Here is a 19190-nt window from a genome sequence, read left to right on the forward strand (position 1 = left end):
AAAAAGTTTGAGGTTTTTGCAAATTTATTAAAATAAAAAACTGAGAAATCCATGTCCATAAGTATTCACAGCCTTTGCTCAATACTTTGTCGATGCACCTTTGGCAGCAATTCCAGCCTCAAGTCTTGTTGAATATGATGCCACAAGCTTGGCACACCTATCCTTGGCCAGTTTGGCCCATTCCTCTTTGCAGCACCTCTCAAGCTCCATCAGGTTGGATGGGAAGCGTCGGTGCACAGCCATTTTAAGATCTCTCCAGAGATGTTCAATCAGATTCAAGTCTGGGCTCTGGCTGGGCCACTCAAGGACATTCACAGAGTTGTCCTGAAGCCACTCCTTTGATATCTTGGCTGTGTGCTTAGGGTCGTTGTCCTGCTGAAAGATGAACCGTCACCCCAGTCTGAGTTCAAGAGCGCTCTGGAGCAGGTTTTCATCCAGGATGTCTCTGTACGTTGCTGCAGTCATCTTTACCTTTATCCTGACTAGTCTCCCAGTTCCCCACACCATGATGCTGCCACCACCATGCTTCACTGTAGGGATGGTATTGGCCTGGTGATGAGCGGTGCCTGGTTTCCTCCAAACGTGACGCCTGGCATTCACACCAAAGAGTTCAATCTTTGTCTCATCAGACCAGAGAATTTTCTTTCTCATGGTCTGAGGGTCCTTCAGGTGCCTTTTGGCAAACTTCAGGCGGGCTGCCATGTGCCTTTTACTAAGGAGTGGCTTCCGTCTGGCCACTCTACTATACAGGCCTGATTGGTGGATTGCTGCAGAGATGGTTGTCCTTCTGGAAGGTTCTCCTCTCTCCACAGAGGACCTCTGGAGCTCTGACAGAGTGACCATCGGGTTCTTGGTCACCTCCCTGACTAAGGCCCTTCTCACCCGATCACTCAGTTTAGATGGCCGGCCAGCTCTAGGAAGAGTCCTGGTGGTTTTGAACTTCTTCCACTTACGGGTGATGGAGGCCACTGTGCTCATTGGGACGTTCAAAGCAGCAGAAATTTTTCTGTAACCTTCCCCGGATTTGTGCCTCGAGACAATCCTGCCTCAGAGGTCTACAGACAATTCTTTTGACTTCATGCTTGGTTTGTGCTCTGACATGAACTGTCAACTGTGGGACCTTCTATAGACAGGTGTGTGCCTTTCCAAATCATGTCCAGTCAACTGAATTTACCACAGGTGGACTCCAATGAAGCTGCAGAAACATCTCAAGGATGATCAGGGGAAACAGGATGCACCTGAGCTCAATTTGGAGCTTCATGGCAAAGGCTGTGAATACTTATGTATGTGTGCTTTCTCAATTTTTTTATTTTTAATAAATTTGCAAAAACCTCAAGTAAACTTTTTTCATGTTGTCATTATGGGGTGTTGTGTGTAGAATTCTAAGGAAAAAAATGAATTGAATCCATTTTGGAATAAGGCTGTGACATAACAAAATGTGGACAAAGTGATGTAGCGCTGGGAATACTTTCTGGATGCACTGTAAATGTAATTGAAGTTCTGTTTGTGCCAGTGTTGACACCCAGGCTGTGAAACATGACCACAATGATCTTGAAATCAACTAAGAGCATAAAGAAAACAGGGGAGGAATGGAGACCTGGCTAATTAGGGTCCGCATTTCCTGCAGTGACCCAGCCATGGGGTCTGACGCCTGTGCCCACCCATTGCTTGTGTGTTCTTTTAACGAGTTTTCTTTTCCTTTATTTATCCCGGCCTGTCTTTGTTTGTTGGGCGCATATCATGTTGTGCATTGGATTCTGGGGTTTTGAACTCTGAGGAATGCGACTTTCACTCTTAATTTTGTAAAATTCACAAAGGCTAATAGGTGGAAGTTCCACAAGTCCAGTCAAGCAGCTTTATTGTCATACCATCCATACACTGCATTGCGGCCTACAGTGGCAGGAAATAAGAGGGCTGTGCAACACATACATAAGCACAGGACAAGTAAAAGTTATGAAGTATACTATTCATAAATAAATAATAATAATAAATTGAAATAAATAATTAACTATCAGCTAATAATATAAAAAAAAAACAACGCTACTAACAAATGTACTGCATAATTTCACTACTAGGAGCAGATCTGCGGGCGGGGGGCAGCACAGAGTTCGGACTGCCAAGGGCTAGGAGCTGTTGCAGAACCTGTCTGGATGCTAGAGTACCTTCTGCAAGATGGAACGGGACAAAGAGACCCTGGGAGGGGTGGCAGTGGTCCGTCCAATACATTGCTTAATGGAGGGCAGAGGGGCCCCAGTGATCTTTTCTGCTGTTTTCACTGCCACTTGCAGGTCCATACGGTCTGAGACACTGAAGTTCCCAAACCAGACGGTGATGCAGCTGGTCAGAACGCTCTCAGTGGTGCCCCCTGTAGCACATGGTGAGAATTCGAGGAGTTAGTGTTGCCTCCTTCAGCCACCAAAGGATGTGGAGACGCCGCTGCGCCTTCTTGGCTGTGAAGATGGCGTTCATTGACCGAGTAAGGTCAGCTGTCAGGTGCACAACACGGGATTTGGTGCTATAACATCTTATTGGGATGCCATTTTGTTTATTGAATGGCAGCTTTTTGATGAGCTAGCATCAGTCGTGGTCACGGTGATCCGTCCCAACAGCCCCCGCGAGTGCCCAGTGTGTCGCGTCATTCAGGAGCATCAGCGTTAAGGTTGGGTTTGAGTATCAGATGTTTGGATTCTCGATTTGATTTCACAGTTCTTTCCACTGACTGACTGGGTTTTCAGATAAAATTATTATTTTGTGCTTTTATTGTTCTTATTTATTTTTTTACCAATTGCTTGGCAGTTTTTTTTTTTTGGTATTTACCTCTACTTGTGTTCTCAACACGTGTTTTCTCCCAATCTCATTGTCACTGTCTCGCCTTGCGTCGTTACAATATACAGTTTGCATGTTCTTCCTGTGCTTGTGTGGCTGTCTCAAAGATGTGCGTCCAAAGCTAAATTGTGAGTGCGAGAGCTGGACCTGTGATGGGTTGGCACCTCGTACATCACTCACCCCTGCCAAGGTAGGCTTCAGCCCCTTGGGACTCTGAAGGGAGTTATGCAGGTGGGAGGAGGCCATTATCTAAACTAATTTAATGGAATTTGGGGTCACTAAGAGCAGGAGGCTAGCATGAGGAACACGTCAGGAAGGATTAGAAGGGTTAGAATTTGGGTTAATTTAGAGTCACCAGGCCGTCTAACCTGCAGTCCTTTATTTGGAGCTGCCAGATGGACAGCATGGGGCCTTACGTCAAGAAGAACTGATCAATGTTGTCTTACCCACTCCAGTGAGGTAGGGGCTTATAGCCGTCCACGCCCCGATGCTTCCCTGGCGCATCTGCTGTCCCACTGCCAGCTCCATGTAGAACAAGGGCACACCTTCTACCAGCAGCATAATGAGATACGGGATCAAGAATCCACCTGAAAAGAGACAGCCATTGAGGTGTGTGTTAGATACCACAGACGTGTATTCATTTCAAATGGTGGACCATTAAACCTGTGAGGGACCCAGAAGGACCTTCTGACCGACCTCCTCACCTTGTTTTCCATACTATGATGTTCTTATTCGTACTTTATTTGTACCCTTTGCTGCTGGTTGTAAATAGCTTCAGTTTGTCTGCTTCTCTGTGACACAGCATATGAAGTTATTTAAACAGACCCTCAACTTTAACTTGTATATCATCTTATAGACCAGCAAGTAAAACATTGTAATAAATAAAAAAAATAAAAAAATCACCAAGTGATGGCGTGACCATCTGGGTTGGCTGCCCCTGCCGTATTCCCTTGAACCCGGGGCTGTTGATACTTGTGTACGGAGATGAGCCATGCAGTGAGGAAACTTAACACAGCAAGGGTGAGGTGCAAAGGGTGTCAGCGGTCAAACCGAGTACAGAGCAGTGAAATACATCTAAATATATAAAATTCTTTTTGCATTTAAAGTGGAAATTACAGATGACCAGAGAACATATTATAATCCATCCATCCATTTTCCAACCCGCTGAATTCGAACACAGGGTCACGGGGGTCTGCTGGAGCCAATCCCAGCCAACACAGGGCACAAGGCAGGAACCAATCCCGGGCAGGGTGCCAACCCACCGCAGGACACACACAAACACACCAAGCACACACTAGGGCCAATTTAGAATCGCCAATCCACCTAACCTGCATGTCTTTGGACTGTAGGAGAAAACCCACGCAGACATGGAGAGAACATGCAAACTCCACGCAGGGAGGACCCAGGAAGCGAACCCAGGTCTCCCAACTGCGAGGCAGCAGCGCTACCCACTGCGCCACCTGCCGCCCACATATTATAATACACTTTTTAAAATTTCAGATACCCACAATGCCACCAAAAAACAATTTATTGGGGAACCATCAACATCGACAAAAAGAGTCGGGTTACACAGAGAAAGTGAGACAGAAGCCGATCGAGAGAGAAGACTCGCTGATCAACGTATACGACAGTCACAATTGAGGGCCTCACAAACACCTGAACAACGTGCTGAACAGAATCGAATTCAACAGATGCAGTATTCACAGGCGTCAGGGTCTGTATATGGAGGGATTCAATTATAACATTCAAAAAGATTATTGCCTACATCCAAAAGTTACGATAGGAGAAATGGACATTGTGTGTGGGTACTGCCAAGCAAAGAAGTTTAAATTTGAATCACGTGGGATGTGTTGTTCAGACGACGAGGTGAAATTAACACCTTTAAGCCATCCACCTGAACCGTTGCGGTCTCTTATTTCTGGTGCAAATCCACATTCAACTCATTTTCTACAGAACATTAGGAAATACAATTCGTGTTTTCAGATGACATCGCTTGGCACCACGGCTGCTACCGAAGAGTCTGGGTAATGTATCTTTACTTCTTAAATGTTAATGTTTTACTGTTTAATAATTTATACACTTCTTGTATGTCATTCAAATTCTCTTATCGAAATGTTTTACTCTTTAATAATTTATATTTATATGCAATGTGCTTCTTATCCATCCATCCATTTTCCAACCCGCTGAATCCGAACACAGGGTCACGGGGGTCTGCTGGAGCCAATCCCAGCCAACACAGGGCACAAGGCAGGGAACCAATCCTGGGCAGGGTGCCAACCCACCGCAGGACACACACAAACACACCCACACACCAAGCACACACTAGGGCCAATTTAGAATCGCCAATCCACCTAACCTGCATGTCTTTGGACTGTGGGAGGAAACCGGAGCGCCCGGAGGAAACCCACGCAGACACGGGGAGAACATGCAAACTCCACGCAGGGAGGACCCGGGAATCGAACCCAGGTCCCTAGGTGTCCCAACTGCGAGGCAGCAGCGCTACCCACTGCGCCACCGTGCCGCCCCTTGTGCTTCTTATATATTATATTATTCTCATATGATAATGGTGTTAATAATGTTGTTTATATTGATTTCTATGTTATTATAAATGCTCTTTATTTGTTGAAAAATAAAATTGGTAATTAACAAACTTATTTTATAAATACTGCATTTTATTTTTGTCCTCTTGCATTCAGTGAGTGAAGCCACTGGGTAATCAGCTAGTAAGTAAACAAACAGATCATCCGTAAAATCCGTGATATTTGTGGGTTAAAACCAACCATAAAACTTTCAGCCATCTTTCTTCCTGTTGGCTCAGTGCGTCTTTCTCCTTTTCTCCCTTGTCTCCACAGCTCACCCCATGGGGTCTTGAAGTCGGCAGAGACCCTGGCAGCTTTGGTCCCTTCTTCTGGCTCTCATCATGACTGCCTCGGTCAGCATCTGCCACGTAACTCTGAGCTGCACATCCACATCCAGTTGTCCGCTTCTGTAGGACCTCCGTCTTCCTCTCACGCCCCTCTTGAGCATACCTGACATCTTCTAGGAGACTTGCATGGTTGTTGCCGTTGCCTTCTCCTCAGTGGTGCTCAACAGGGGAATGATCCACCCTTTGGAGTGTCACTCCACCTTGGGGTCTCTGACCGCTCTCCCCCTCTGTGCTGGCTCACACTCCCAACTCTTCCCTTTGCTGTCTTTTCCAGTCCTGATTCTGGTCCTCTCACTGTCCTGCACAGGCTGATAGGAATGGAGGTGCGCTGATCACAGACCCCAGAGTGCAAACAAGATGCCGCACATGTCTGAATGCCTGACCAGCCAACAGTCCATCAACACCCCCCGGAGCCATTCTGCTATGTCCCCACTTGCACTTGCATCCCTGTATGCCTGAGCAAGCCATTTTTATTTAAAAAAAAAATAAAAATTGGGGATTATGGAAGCCGAGAGAGGACGTGCAATCTCGTTATTTTTTTTTAAATTGTTTCCTCGACATAACAGACTGATGTTTTCGAGATCTCAAGAAAATGAACTTTGTTTTCTCGAGATAACATCATAATAATTTTATCGAGGTGTCAAGGAAACGTAAATTTGTTTTCTTGAGATAACGCAATAATTTTATCCCGATCTTGAGAAAGCGAAACTTAACCTTTGCTCCTGGCATCAGGCTCGCTCAGATTGTGACGCCTATACAGCTGAAGCCTTGCTAACCGTCTTCTTAAATGACGGACACTAACGTTATTATTTTCTAAACTAAGGCATAAACATATTTCAGCCTGCGTCAGCCTTTGATTGAACACACATGTGACGCGCTGATCAATACAGTTCTGCTCTTCTTCCATTTCAAACAGGAACGTGGCTTATTTCATAATTTCGAGAAAACAAGATCTTTTGTTTTATGGAGATCTCGATAAAATTAGTCCGTTATCTCGAGGAAACAATTTAAAAAAAAAAAAACGATATTGCATGTCTCGTCTCGGCTTCCGTAGGGGATTGCTGTTAATGGCGTTATGTCAAATAAATATACTTTTAATTATTCTTGGGGCTCTACACAACAAATATTTGTGTCATCAAAGCACCTTTTTTCATTTCCTAGATATGTCACTGTGCTGGAAAGACAAAGCGCCATCTTGTGACTGTTGGCGTTTTGTATGAAGCTTCTGTTTCGCCGCAGTGACCTGTGTTTGAACTGCAGGCCTACAAATGTGAACCTCTGCTCACCGATGATTCACACCTGGAGCAATGGCTACAAGACTCTGCATTATAGTTTGATGCATTATCTCTATTTTGTTTCTGCGTTTTCATATTTCAGTTTGTACCTCAAAGGCCAGCCGGGGAGCCCCCTTCTCTATCGACCTGGACACGGCACAGACGCACACTGCAAACGAGATAACAGTAAGTGCTATGATCAGCAGTTTTTATTCATTTTTTGTAGGTTCCCCTGTTAAGTATACATCTGTTTAGGAATTTTGGAACTCGCAGATTGTGAAAATGACTTTAATTTATTCCTACAATACAAAAGAGGGCAGCGGTGGCTCTGAGGCTAAGGATCTGCACCCATATCTGGAAAGGCTGCCATTTCAAATCCCTGCTACTGCCAAAAGGGATCCTACTCCATTGAGTCCTTCAGCAAGGCCCTTAACCTGCAATTGCTCCGGGGCACTCGATGTACAATGGCTGACCATGAGCTCTGACCCCAAGGGGTATGTGAAAATGAACAAATTCCTAATACAACAAATTGTATAAGGCGAAATAAAGAACAAAGAAAAGTAAACCTGTATAGAATTAGGCCACAACACCGTATTGTTTTGTACATGGTGTGTCACACATGCGTGAATAGGGGGCAGCCAACGCACCCGACGCTATTTGAAGGGAATAGACAAGGAACACTTCTGTCTCTCTCTCGATTAAACATACCTTTTGGAACTTGACCGCAGTTACACGCATCCACAACATGTAATCCACTTCCGGCTTTTCTAAGACGTGACGCCACTGGATGACTTTGTTTCTGGTCCACCCCCGATGACCTCACTTCCGCCTTTCCTCTGTGTCATCATCTCTGGTTCTTGTCCTACATCACAGATGTCATTTCCTGTCCGTCTGCTATAAAAGTCCCCTTGGTTCACTCAATCAGTGTCTACTGAAGTCTGTTAGGTGCTCATTTTGTGACAACCTACAGTATGCGGGACGGCGTCCTAAACCTTTATGTGAGTCTTTGTGTTTTGTCTTTCACAATGGACACCACCATTTTGTGAGTCCTGTGGCCAAAACACAGCTCTTTGTTGCCTGGGGTGGCATGTTCATGGAGGTCATGACATGTAAATGGTTTAAAGATCAGAAGTAGCTACCATGTTCTCATCCGAGTTTGCGGATCTTCCCTATGTTAGTCTGTGATTCTTTGGGTGATGATAACCTTCAAGTCTGTAGGACTCTACTCTTGTTTTTGGTGCGTTGATTTTTGGGTTAGCAATTCTAACGTGTAGGTGTTGTGAGTTGTTTCCTTTATTTTTTGCGCCTCCTTGAAATCTTTTATGAGGATTTCGTACCCAAGGAATTCTTTTTTGATTTGTATTTCATGAGAAAGTTCTGTTTTTTTTTTTTTCTCATTATGCCCCAATGCTGTTTTGTTTTTCTTGCCTTAGTCTGACAATGGCACTGACGGTTATCATAGCAATGAGTCCCAGAATTTTCTGGGGTTGTGCTGCAGGTGATGTAATTGAGGCGACCCAATTCTAAATCTTGGCACTCACTCTGTTTACATTGAACCTGATATTAGAGGATCCTGTGGTCTGTGTAGCTGTGGTCGTTTTCTTAGTGCGTTTCTGAACTCTCCACTGCGATTCTTGATGACCCCTTGATCTCACAAAAGTTCGATCAGTATGTTTCCTGGTGTGTGATCCTTGTGCATGTCTTGTTACGGCTTTCTCATGGTCCTTTACAAAGAGTTCCCCTAACTATCTTTTAGACATAACAGTAGACACATCGGCTTGACTTTTGGTTTTGACTTGGGCTCATTTCCTGACTGTTTCTCCTCCTCGTTCTTATCATTAAATATCTTTACTGTCTCGCTCTGAGTCATTACAATAAGGTGTTGTGCACCAGCCTTCATGATTAAAGCTTTTAGGCTGAGCTGTCCATCATCAGATCAATCAGCCAGTTATCTCTGAGTAACATCACGGGGTCCGGAACAAAAACATGGAGGACATGACCTAAAGTATTGTTTCTCAACCACTTTGTCGTGACCCACCAGTGTGTCCTGAGTTACTCTTGTTTATAATGGGTAGTGGATTGCTGTGCAGTGAATGATGCTTCATTTCTCCATCCATTGCTTTTACAGTTGAGCTCAATTAACCAATGGGGACCCACCCTGCTCTGATGTTGCACTCGATTCACCAAAGGGGATGTAAGTGTCACACAGTGTCTCGTTTCCTTCTTGTACTCCTCCCTTACCAATCTCATTTGTGCAGCCTCTTTCTAATGGTAGACTCATCCACTTTGACATCAACAGTGCAAGAGCTACTTGGAGTACCCATGATAAAATTGGAGGCTCCTTAGAGACTTCATCGATCATCTTGTGTTCTGCTGTTGGGCTGAACTTGCTGAGGTGAACTGGCCTGGAGGAGATGGTCGTTGTGTGAAATGTTCTCCACTTGTAGACCGTGAAAAGATTGGTTTCTAGTTGTTCGGAGATCTGTTGAAATCACTTCCCAGACGTCTAGGGATCTAAAACCTTCCTGAAGGCCTCAGAGAGCTCTTTGGATCTTGGCGTGGGGATGAGAAACACTTCACCAACAAAAAGCAAACCAAAGTAAATGTCCGAGGTTTGAATGTGTCAGGTTCAGACCATATGCTCTCTCATGATGATCAGCTACAGCTGATGCTATTGATCCATCCGTTTTCTTAACCTGGCTATCCAGGAACTGCTCAGAAATCCTGAGACACAAGGAAGGAAACAACACCTGGATGGGGCACCAGCCCATAACGGGATGAACACACACACACACACACACACTCTAGGGCAGGGGTCCTCAATCCCAGTCCTGGAGGGCCGCAGTGGCTGCAGGTTTTTGTTCCTACCCAGTTGCTTAATTAGAAAGCAGTTCTTGCCAGTAAATTAATTCCATGGCCTGTTGGTGCTTTAACTCTGCTATGTCAGGTCATTCTCATATCCTTCGATTTTCTTCCCTTTTCTAAGGAGATCATCCAAAGGATTTGAAGGCTAAAATGGAGAAGGAATTCTCAGTCCTTCACTTTTTTCTCTTCACTTTCCTTCCAAAGTATTTAATTAAACCGAACAGTGCATGAATACACACGGTGGTGCAAATGGTAACAAGCTAAATGGAGAAATGCTGTTCTCTCTTGTCATTTGCATGTTATTACTAATTAGGAGCAATTACAAAAGAAGAATCCACCTGTTTAAGACTCAAATAAGCAATAAGGGTTCAAAATCTTAACGAGCGAGACCACTAAAGTGAAGTAGAAGTGTCACTTGAGCAATAAGAGCTTCTTCTTAAGCAGTTCAGTTGGAGCAAAAACCTGTAGCCACTGCGGCTCTCCAGGCCTGTGATTGAGGACCCCTGCTCAAGGGCCAATGTAACATCACCAGTTCACCTAACATGCATGTCTTTGGACTGGGGGGGAACACAAATCTCAGCCTCCTTATTGTGAGGCAGCAGCACCACCACCGTGATGCCCCACCAGATTCTGATTTGAGGCAGAGGTAAATGGAGGGGTGCACTAACTTTTTAAATGATGCAGTACAATGGACTACAGAATGTACAGTAAATGTGTCCTGGTGTTTGTTATATCACATTTATCTTTAGGTATGGTTCAAGCGAAGACCAAATCTTGATATGTCCCCTTGGCTTAAAATAGAAATTTCCTGGGGTGCACTTACTTTTTCACACGACTGCGAAGCAGACCTGCACCGCATGGCACATGAAGTGTGGGCGAAGTGCCTCACAGCTGCCGTTACTCAATGTTCCTGCCACGGCTCTGCGTGATTTGCCCCCGTGTCTAGAAAGCCGCTGAATATCAGAGGATAAGGATTAACTCCTGTCAGCTGTGCCAAAACAAGTTTGCCGTAAAGCCCCCCAAATCCCCTGAGTTATTCAGTTATTAAACAGGGCTGACATTCTTCACACTCCAATATCTGCTCGCTCCCCTCTTGCCTCGTAATGAACTTTAAACCAAAGCAAGGAGCCAACATAAAATAAAATAGGCGATGGTGTTCAGGAGACTAACGCAGAGCAGCAAGTCAGTCTGTTCTTGGAGAAATCCTGACTGAGAAGCTGCTTTAAACAGCGTGGGGTCGTGGGAGGAAGGTGACGGACGCTAACTCGACCTGTAAGCAGTGCCAGCCCAATCCCAGCACTCATCTCCACATTCGCTCACACCAGTCTGGTCAGCGAGACTCCATGTCCAGACATGTTTAATTATTCTGCCCGTCTCGCCATGTGTTTATTCATCCACCGTTCCATCCATCACCCACCATATCCACCTCTTTAATCTTCCTCCACTTCTACTGTACCCAATCCCATAGTAACTTTCTCCCACAACTTCCTTCATGTTTCTTCTTAACCCTTCACCTCATGCACTGTCAGTCTTCTTGGCCATTGAGGACTTTTCTAACTTTTTTCACACAAAGGTGTCTGCCATCAGTGGCCGATTCTCCTCACCCCTACCAGACAGTCTGTTCCTGTCCAAGCTCAGCACAACACTCTCGACTTCCACTCTCCTCTCTGGTAACCTCCTCTCTAGTCGCCCTACCAGCTTGTCCACCTGACACTGTCCCCTCACGCCGTCACTCCTTCACTCATTTCTGCAGTTACACGTGTTCAGTTTTCTGACTCCGCTTTTCGGCACCTTCCCGAATGGATTCAAGTAGGCCCTAAAAATGTCCACTTCTCAGGAAGCCCACACCTGACCACCAGTAATACTAAGTTGCATTTATAGAGCGCTTTTCACAAACCCAATGTCACTTTACATACAAAAGAGAAAAAGAAATCACACAGAAGACAAAAAGAAGAATGTTTTGAGTTGAGATTTAAAGGAGGAGAAAGAGGAGCAAACTCGGAGAGACTGAGGAAGAAGGGCCATCACACTGAAGGAGCTGAGAGTCTGGTGTGTGGGACAGTAAGGAGACCTGAGAGAGTGACAAGGAGTGTATGGAGCTGAGTGAGGTAGAGGGGTGGGGGCAAAGGTCATGTAGGGCTTTGAAGGCGAGAAGCAGAATCTTGAATTTAATCCTTGATGGCACCAGTGAAGGTGGGAGAGAACAGGGGAGACGTGAGCAGAACGCTTTGTGTGGCTGCCGAGTTTTGAATGTGCTGTATCTTCTGTGTAGATTGTGCAGGGAGACCGATGAAGAGGTAATTCCAGTAATCAATACGAGATGTTATGAGACAATGAACCAGAGTCTGAGCTTCACTAAAGGACAGAAATGGATGGAGGCAAGCAACGTGATGAAGATGATAGAATGACATTTTGGACAGAGACCTAATGTGAAGTTCAAAGTTATTTTATGAATCAAACAAAACCCCAAGATCTGTGATGACAGGAGCAGGTTTGACAAATGTACCATCAACAGAAACAGAGACGTTGTGGGCCTTAGAGAGCAGGGAGTTTGGGCCGACCAGTAACACCTCATTAAGTTTGAGAAAGTGATATTCCATCCATAGCTTAAGATCAGTGATGCAGTCGGTGAGTGTGCTGGGAGGCGAGTCGTCCTAAGATATAACTGAATATAACTGAATAACAGTGGAAGTTCAGGCCACGTCTGTGAATAATCTGAGCCAAAGGAAGGATATAAAGTAGCTAGACAGCCCAAGGACTGTAACCCCGAGGGACACCACATGACACAGGTGACATGAAGCATTTCTATTGGCCAAGTGTTGCCTATCAATCCTGTCGTCCGTTATATACCAGTCCCTCTCCCCTCTGTTCTATCCAAAACACTGGAATGTGCCATCCTAGCAAAGTCTCTTCTTTTGTTCTGCACAACAGTTTGCTTGACCCTAAACAGCTGGGGGGCCTTAAGTGGCCTTTCCAGTGAGACGGTTCTACTCCGCACCTGCCTTGAGCATGGGAATGGTGCTAAATAAATAAAATGTAGTATTATTATTATTATTACTTGTTGTAGTCCATACGTTACGACTGGCTAGAGTACCAACATGCCATCCATTCTTATCTTCCTCGGGTAATTCCACATGGGCAGGTAACTCACTTTTTATCATACAGGCTTTCAGTTTCAAGAGCAAACCAATGCAGCGCCTTAGCCTGTAGGTGGCACCACTGTGAGAATCTGGCATTACCCTGAAGGTATGCCAAAGAAATACATCTGACCACAGTAAAGAGCAGAGCCAGAATGGTGGTCATTGGACGTGGAGGCCAGCTGTTCACGATTAATATTCACTCCAATGATGTTAGGACACTTGAGAAAGTGAGGACATTTTACGTCTGGGGAAAGCACACTGGCCTAAAATAATTGGACCAGTAAGACACAGTCATTACTTAATGGTTATTACTTAAAACTACTGAGTTTCTAAATACGACAACAAACTTTACATTGCATAACACCCTGCCATGTGGGACTCAATCCTGATGATTAAAAGGTTTATACGGTCAATATTGTCACAAGTGCAGAGTACAAAGGAATCTTGCATTGTACATGTGACAATGATGACCCTATAAATGTTTTAATTGTGTTTCATGTGCCTTGTAAAGTTTATGTGCAGCTTCATTTCCTCAATGTGAGAAATTATGGGTAAGGCTGGCATCACACGAGTTTTCCTAAAATTTCTAGTCATGGCCCTCATTTATTATTATTTATTAAATCTTAAGAAGAAGCCAGCAAGTTGCTTAGCATGACATCCTCGGTGATCGACTATGACAACAGTCAGACTGGCTTGATTTTATTGCAGCAGCTCGTTAGCCATGTGGGTGCCATCTTGTGCATCGTGTGCTAATTGTAGTGTCCTGTTAGTACTCCAGTGTTGGCAGAGCACAAATCTCTAACTCTGGTAATGTGGAATATCTAATATTTCAGTTGTGTAGAATGCCATTACACACATCTATTTACAAAATAATGTGACGCTTGACTGCAATGTAAAGTGTACACGGTGTCTGTGGTCAAGAGGCATTTCTGTTTGTGGCGACCTGTTTGATTGCCATGTTAATAATCTCCTGGTCAGTAAGTGGCAGTGTTCAGTTAATGTCACATACCTTACAATTTCACAGCAGTGGAAGTGAATTATTTACACGATTGTTCAGTGACAGATGTAGACAGTAGTGGGCCGGTAGCACAGATTGGGTAGTGGCAGTGCCTGTTACTCTGTTACTGGCTTCATGCAATTAACCAAAAGCAGGGTACGGAGGGCAGGTATGATGTTTTCATGAGTTGGTGGCTTACATGATGAAGAGATATGTTTGCGTGTCTTCCTTGTGCTTTGATGAGCTGTTGCGTCATAGTCAGCTGTTTGTTCAGCATTCTGGCACCCACTTAAGCCTGGCAGGATCACATCTGCCACCAGCCTCTCCCTGACATTTGCCATTTTGAATACACGGCACTGCATCCGAAATGCCCAATAGACTCCAGCTGACATTATATGCCAGTGATCTGCCCGGTTACACTATGGTTAAGATTAGGCTGACTCAAGTTGAGTGAACCAGGTGACAAAAACCTGCAATCTAATTGGCTGTCCGGCGGAGCTACGGAGGTCTGCAGCAGGACCCATCTTGAAATGTTGCGTAGTTAAGAAAAATTCGGAGTTCAGTGTGCTGTGATAGGGGGGTGTGTCTCCATGTCTGATGTCATTTTTGTCACTTGACACTCGTGACCAGTGCAGATGTGTAAACCAGCCTTTAAGCAGGCGAATCGCATCAAACACAGATTGCTACAAGCAATAGAAACAGCCTAGGAATGATTGTGAGCAGGCAGGATCACAAAAGAGGACAAGCGCAGTCCGAGCACGGCTGGCGAGTCAAAGTAGGACTGCAGAGATCCAAATAAAGGGCAAAATAAAATGGAGTCCAGGATGAAGAAAAGTCAAACCCAAAACAAACCTAACCCTTGGCTTGCTTGAAGCAATCACTAATAAAGAATTACATTTTTTCTAAAGGAATATCCATTGAGGGATACCCTGCATCACCGGTGATAATAATAATAATAATAATAATTTTTTGCATTTATATAGCGCTTTTCTCACTACTCAAAGCGCTCAGCAATTGCAGGTTAAGGGCCTTGCTTAAGGGCCCAACAGAGCAGAGTCCCTATTGGCATTTACGGGATTCGAACCGGCAACCTTCCGATTGCCAGTGCAGATCTCTAGCCTCAGAGCCACCATGACCGTGTTTATACCCGAAGTAACATTATGTTATCAAACACAAAGAATGAAACATAAAAAATAACAAAAGTCACTGGAAAAAAAAGAATGTAAATGGAATTCACAGGAACAGACTGTCTCAGCAAGTCAGAATCAGCATAAACTTCATGACCACAACCAACGTGGCCTTAGAAAGGAACAAAATGTAAAACACAAGTACGCACTCTGCAAAGAAACCCAGCGTCGCCTTGTACTTGTGAGCAGCGTTACACAGAATGGCCGCTTTTCATGGCACCCGTGCATGTAGATGTGCTGTATGCGTCCTGCCAACTGAGGTGATGGCATTTTGTGTGCCAACTGGCTACCCTGCCACCGACCAGCACTGTGGCTTTAGTTAGTTGAGAGGACAGACGGCGACTGAACACCATTTGGAGGGGAGAGTGAAGTCCCCCTGGATTGTGAACATGGTCCGTGTCCGCAGTCTCCATCACAGTCTCCAGCATGACTGACACTACGACGTGTAGTAATGGCTGTCTGGGGTCCCAATAATGTATGCCATGACCTGAAATTACTTTTTACTTTTTTCAGCCTGTCCTGTGATGGACTGGCACTCTCTCCAGGGTTTGTTCCTGCCTTGTGCCCAGTGCTAGCTGGGATAGGCCCCAGCAGACCCCCATGACCTGTTCAGGACTAAGCGGCTTAGAAAATAACTGAGTGAGTTTTTTTTTCTGCCTTTCTCAGGGTCTTTTTTTTGGTCTTGTGCAGAATTCAATTTTGTTACTTAAAAATTATTGAAAGTGGATTTAAGGATATTAACAAAATTTAATGTCTTACTGTGTCACCATTATTAATTATTATGGGCGCCACCATTTTGTGCTTCCTCTTACTGTTGCTATGGTTTTAGTACCCAAAAATCTCAAGGCATGCGTGCCACATGGCGTCATTTAAAGGGTGGCATGATGCACTTTCTGGTCATCAGAGATGGGCTCTGTCCACACTACACTGCTACATATGCTTTTGTTTAAAAAGGCAGACAATGGCCTCTGCTTTCACTTTTCATCCACACTACCCTGGAGCTTTCAAACCCCAAAGACTCAGACTTTCGAAAAAGCTCTGCAGAGACGTAGACGTCTGAAAATGCCGGCTGAGAAGAAAGAGTTTAGAAAGTCGTGCTCTGATTGGCTCGTGCTTATGATGTGGTCCTTCTCTGATTGGATCCTGCTCATTACAGTTTCCTTCTACTCACAAACTTCTCTCAGTTCCACCTCATCGTCAGTCCAAACATAACCATGTGTGTGTCTTTTTTATTTTTTGTATTCGCCTTTTCCATGTGTTAACGCACACTGCAAGTGAATGTCTAGCGTGGAGGGCACGTCCTCTTCCCGTGTCCGTCGATGTGCTAGTACGGAGTAGTTGAACAGCCACGTCATACGTGTTTTCGGTTGTTTTAATGTGAGTGTCAACGATGTGAAAACGCTAGTGTGGCGGAGACCGTTTTTGTTTCAAAATGCTGTTTTTAATTGGAGCCATAGCAGCGTGGACACTTGTCTGAGAGTCAGGGAGGACGTTTGTTTGTTTGGCTTGACTTTAGTGTCCTGATCGTTGCCACAACTTTCCGACTAGGATTTCCTGGTTATTGTTTTGACTTGGATATTTGATAAGAGTGAAATTCAGGAAACAAACGTCTCCTTTTCTGGGAACTTCCTTTTGAAATTCTACCTTCTTCCTCTGAGGCATCATAATCTTTACTTTGTCTCCAGAAATCTCCGTTCTCTTTCTTGATCATCTTGTCAAAGAATCGGCTCCTCTTCCTTGCCACTCCAGACCCAAGTTCTTAAAGTTTGCCTATTAAAGAGCAAACTGAGATTAATGGAGCCAAAATGGGAGAAGAAACCAAAGGAAACCAGCCAAGAAATTGTTACTGGGAAGCCATCCTGACTTCGGTCAAAATCAAGACGTCAACGCCAAAAAAACCTTCCAATAACACTGCTAAAGAGCACGAGGGGGAAACATGCAAACTCTGATCAGTGCGGGCTCTTCACCTTTTAGTTCGTGTCCATGACATCTGAGGCCACGACCTCCACAACTGGCAGTGCGTCCCAACAACACAGTAAAATCAAAGATGGCATGGGGTGGGGGGGAATCCTAACTATTTGACAGCAACATTTTAGAAATGAATTCTGTGACCCCCAAACAGGTCATTTGATATACAGAATGAGAAGAACCGATTAAAACAGAGTACCAGTCACAACACTGGCACAGCACCATCTGCCAGCTGCTTCTCCTAAACCCCGTAATGGGCACTGAGTGGTTTAGAACACCATAACTGTTTGTTTGTTTTTATTTATTTTATTTTTTTTTTTTAATTGTATGAGCCCCCAATTATTATTATTATTATTTTTTATTTTTAAGTTTGTTTTTGAAAGACTTAAACAGCCAATCACCAAATAGCAGGAAGTGCAATTCATACAAAGCCTACAAGCACTGAGGTGGTTGCTCTTCTGACTGGTCTCCATCATCATAATTTAATTCCACCTTTTGGTGTTTGTCATCATCCATTTGTCTTCTCAGATGTTTTCAGCTCCAAGGAATCTAACTTTTGGCATTCCTTTTTTTATTCTTAAAAATTTTGGATGAGTATAAAATTTTTATTGTTTTGATTTTCCTGTGGGCTTTGCTATTTTCTGTCATTTGTGTCATAGGCTTCTGTGGTTACATTCCCAGAGTTCCCCAGGGCTGTGTGGCATCTATAACATGACCATGTAAAGGCGGGCAAGTTAACCCCTTGCGCTATCCTGTATTGGGTACAAACTGTGCATTTGTTGGGATTCTTCTTGTTTGGTTACTTTTGTGTTCATTTCTGATGTCCTGATCATGATTGATGTGTTGAAAGATCTTCTTGATTCCTGGTTGGTGTATTTAGCATCTCTCTGGTTTGCAAGAATCAAAGTCAGGCTTGAACTTTGCGATCCCAGAAATCTCTCTGGTTTGCATCTCCTCCCCTGCTGCTTACTACAAATCTTTGGTGTCCCTCTCTGTTTTAAGTAAAGAAGGGAGTGGAGTGTTTTGGACTGTGCAAATGGAGGAGAGCTTAGTTGTACCTTGGAGTCGGCACAGAAGTCTCGACATTCATAGGTGGGCTCAAGATTGAGGCTGAAGGCAACGTCCCTGGTGTTGGGCGGTCAGAGGACAGGGCTTAGTGATCAGGGCGAGCAGAAAGTGAAATGTTCATTGAAAAAGACAAAGCCTGGGTCAGAGGATCAAAGGTCTGTCCTGAGTTCTGTCTGAGCCAAAACAGTAACCAGAAATCAAAGTTAGACACACAAAGCTTCAGTTCTTGTGGCCAGATCTTGAGAGAGTGAGAACTTCATTTGTTCCCAGGAGGAATTTATTTCTTTTTTTATTGAATTTATATTTTTATTCAATAAATGAATAAAAGAGGGAGTGCATTGTGAGGGAGACTCAGTTACAGCCATGTGACATGATTCCCCAAGGGTGTTGAGGACCCGAACGGCTGGACCACGCCAAGGGGACGCCCACGTAACACCTGGCAGCAGCAGATGGATGTGTGGGACTGGACCACGGGTCTGCCTGGGGGGTTGCCAGCCAGGATCCTGAGCTGTTTTGTCGTATGGTGGGTGCAGCAACACACTGTGCCAGTGCAGGCTCCCTGACCTGATTGAATTTATTAAACGTTCAATACAATCAAGTCAAACTTAACAAAACTAAATTCAATTTAACCTCCACCCATGAGAGAGAGGAAGGCCAACAGCCCGAGTAAAACCTTGAGAGTAGTAAAGAGGGCTACGTCTAAGTAGTGAAAGTCACACACCAATGAACCGAGTATCGTTGTGTTTTATCGTAACCTCGGATGGCTGGCGCTGATCAGTAATCCATTGTCCTGATGGTGTCACGCCCTCTGCACTTCTGGTCCAATGTTTTAGCAAACCTCAAAATGTGCCCTTAAAAAGAAGAGGGCAATGGGAGGGTCGGGGAGGGGGAGAGGAGGGTGGACATACTGTCTTTAAAAAAAAGTCTTAAAACATTGAA

At 44.5% G+C, this 19190-nt stretch overlaps 1 protein-coding gene across 1 annotated transcript in view; it reads right to left on the reverse strand.

Moving 5' to 3' along the window:
* The window catches only part of LOC114663922 (sodium- and chloride-dependent transporter XTRP3A-like), a 51309-nt gene that overhangs the window by 25564 nt on the left and 6555 nt on the right, over positions 1–19190 (reverse strand). The window contains exon 2 of the mRNA XM_028817873.2: positions 3273–3413. Within this exon, the coding sequence (XP_028673706.2) occupies positions 3273–3413 (141 nt within the window). The remainder of the gene's footprint in view (positions 1–3272; positions 3414–19190) is intronic.

The sequence above is a fragment of the Erpetoichthys calabaricus genome, chromosome 13 (assembly GCF_900747795.2).
Source record: "Erpetoichthys calabaricus chromosome 13, fErpCal1.3, whole genome shotgun sequence".
NCBI lineage: Eukaryota > Metazoa > Chordata > Cladistia > Polypteriformes > Polypteridae > Erpetoichthys > Erpetoichthys calabaricus.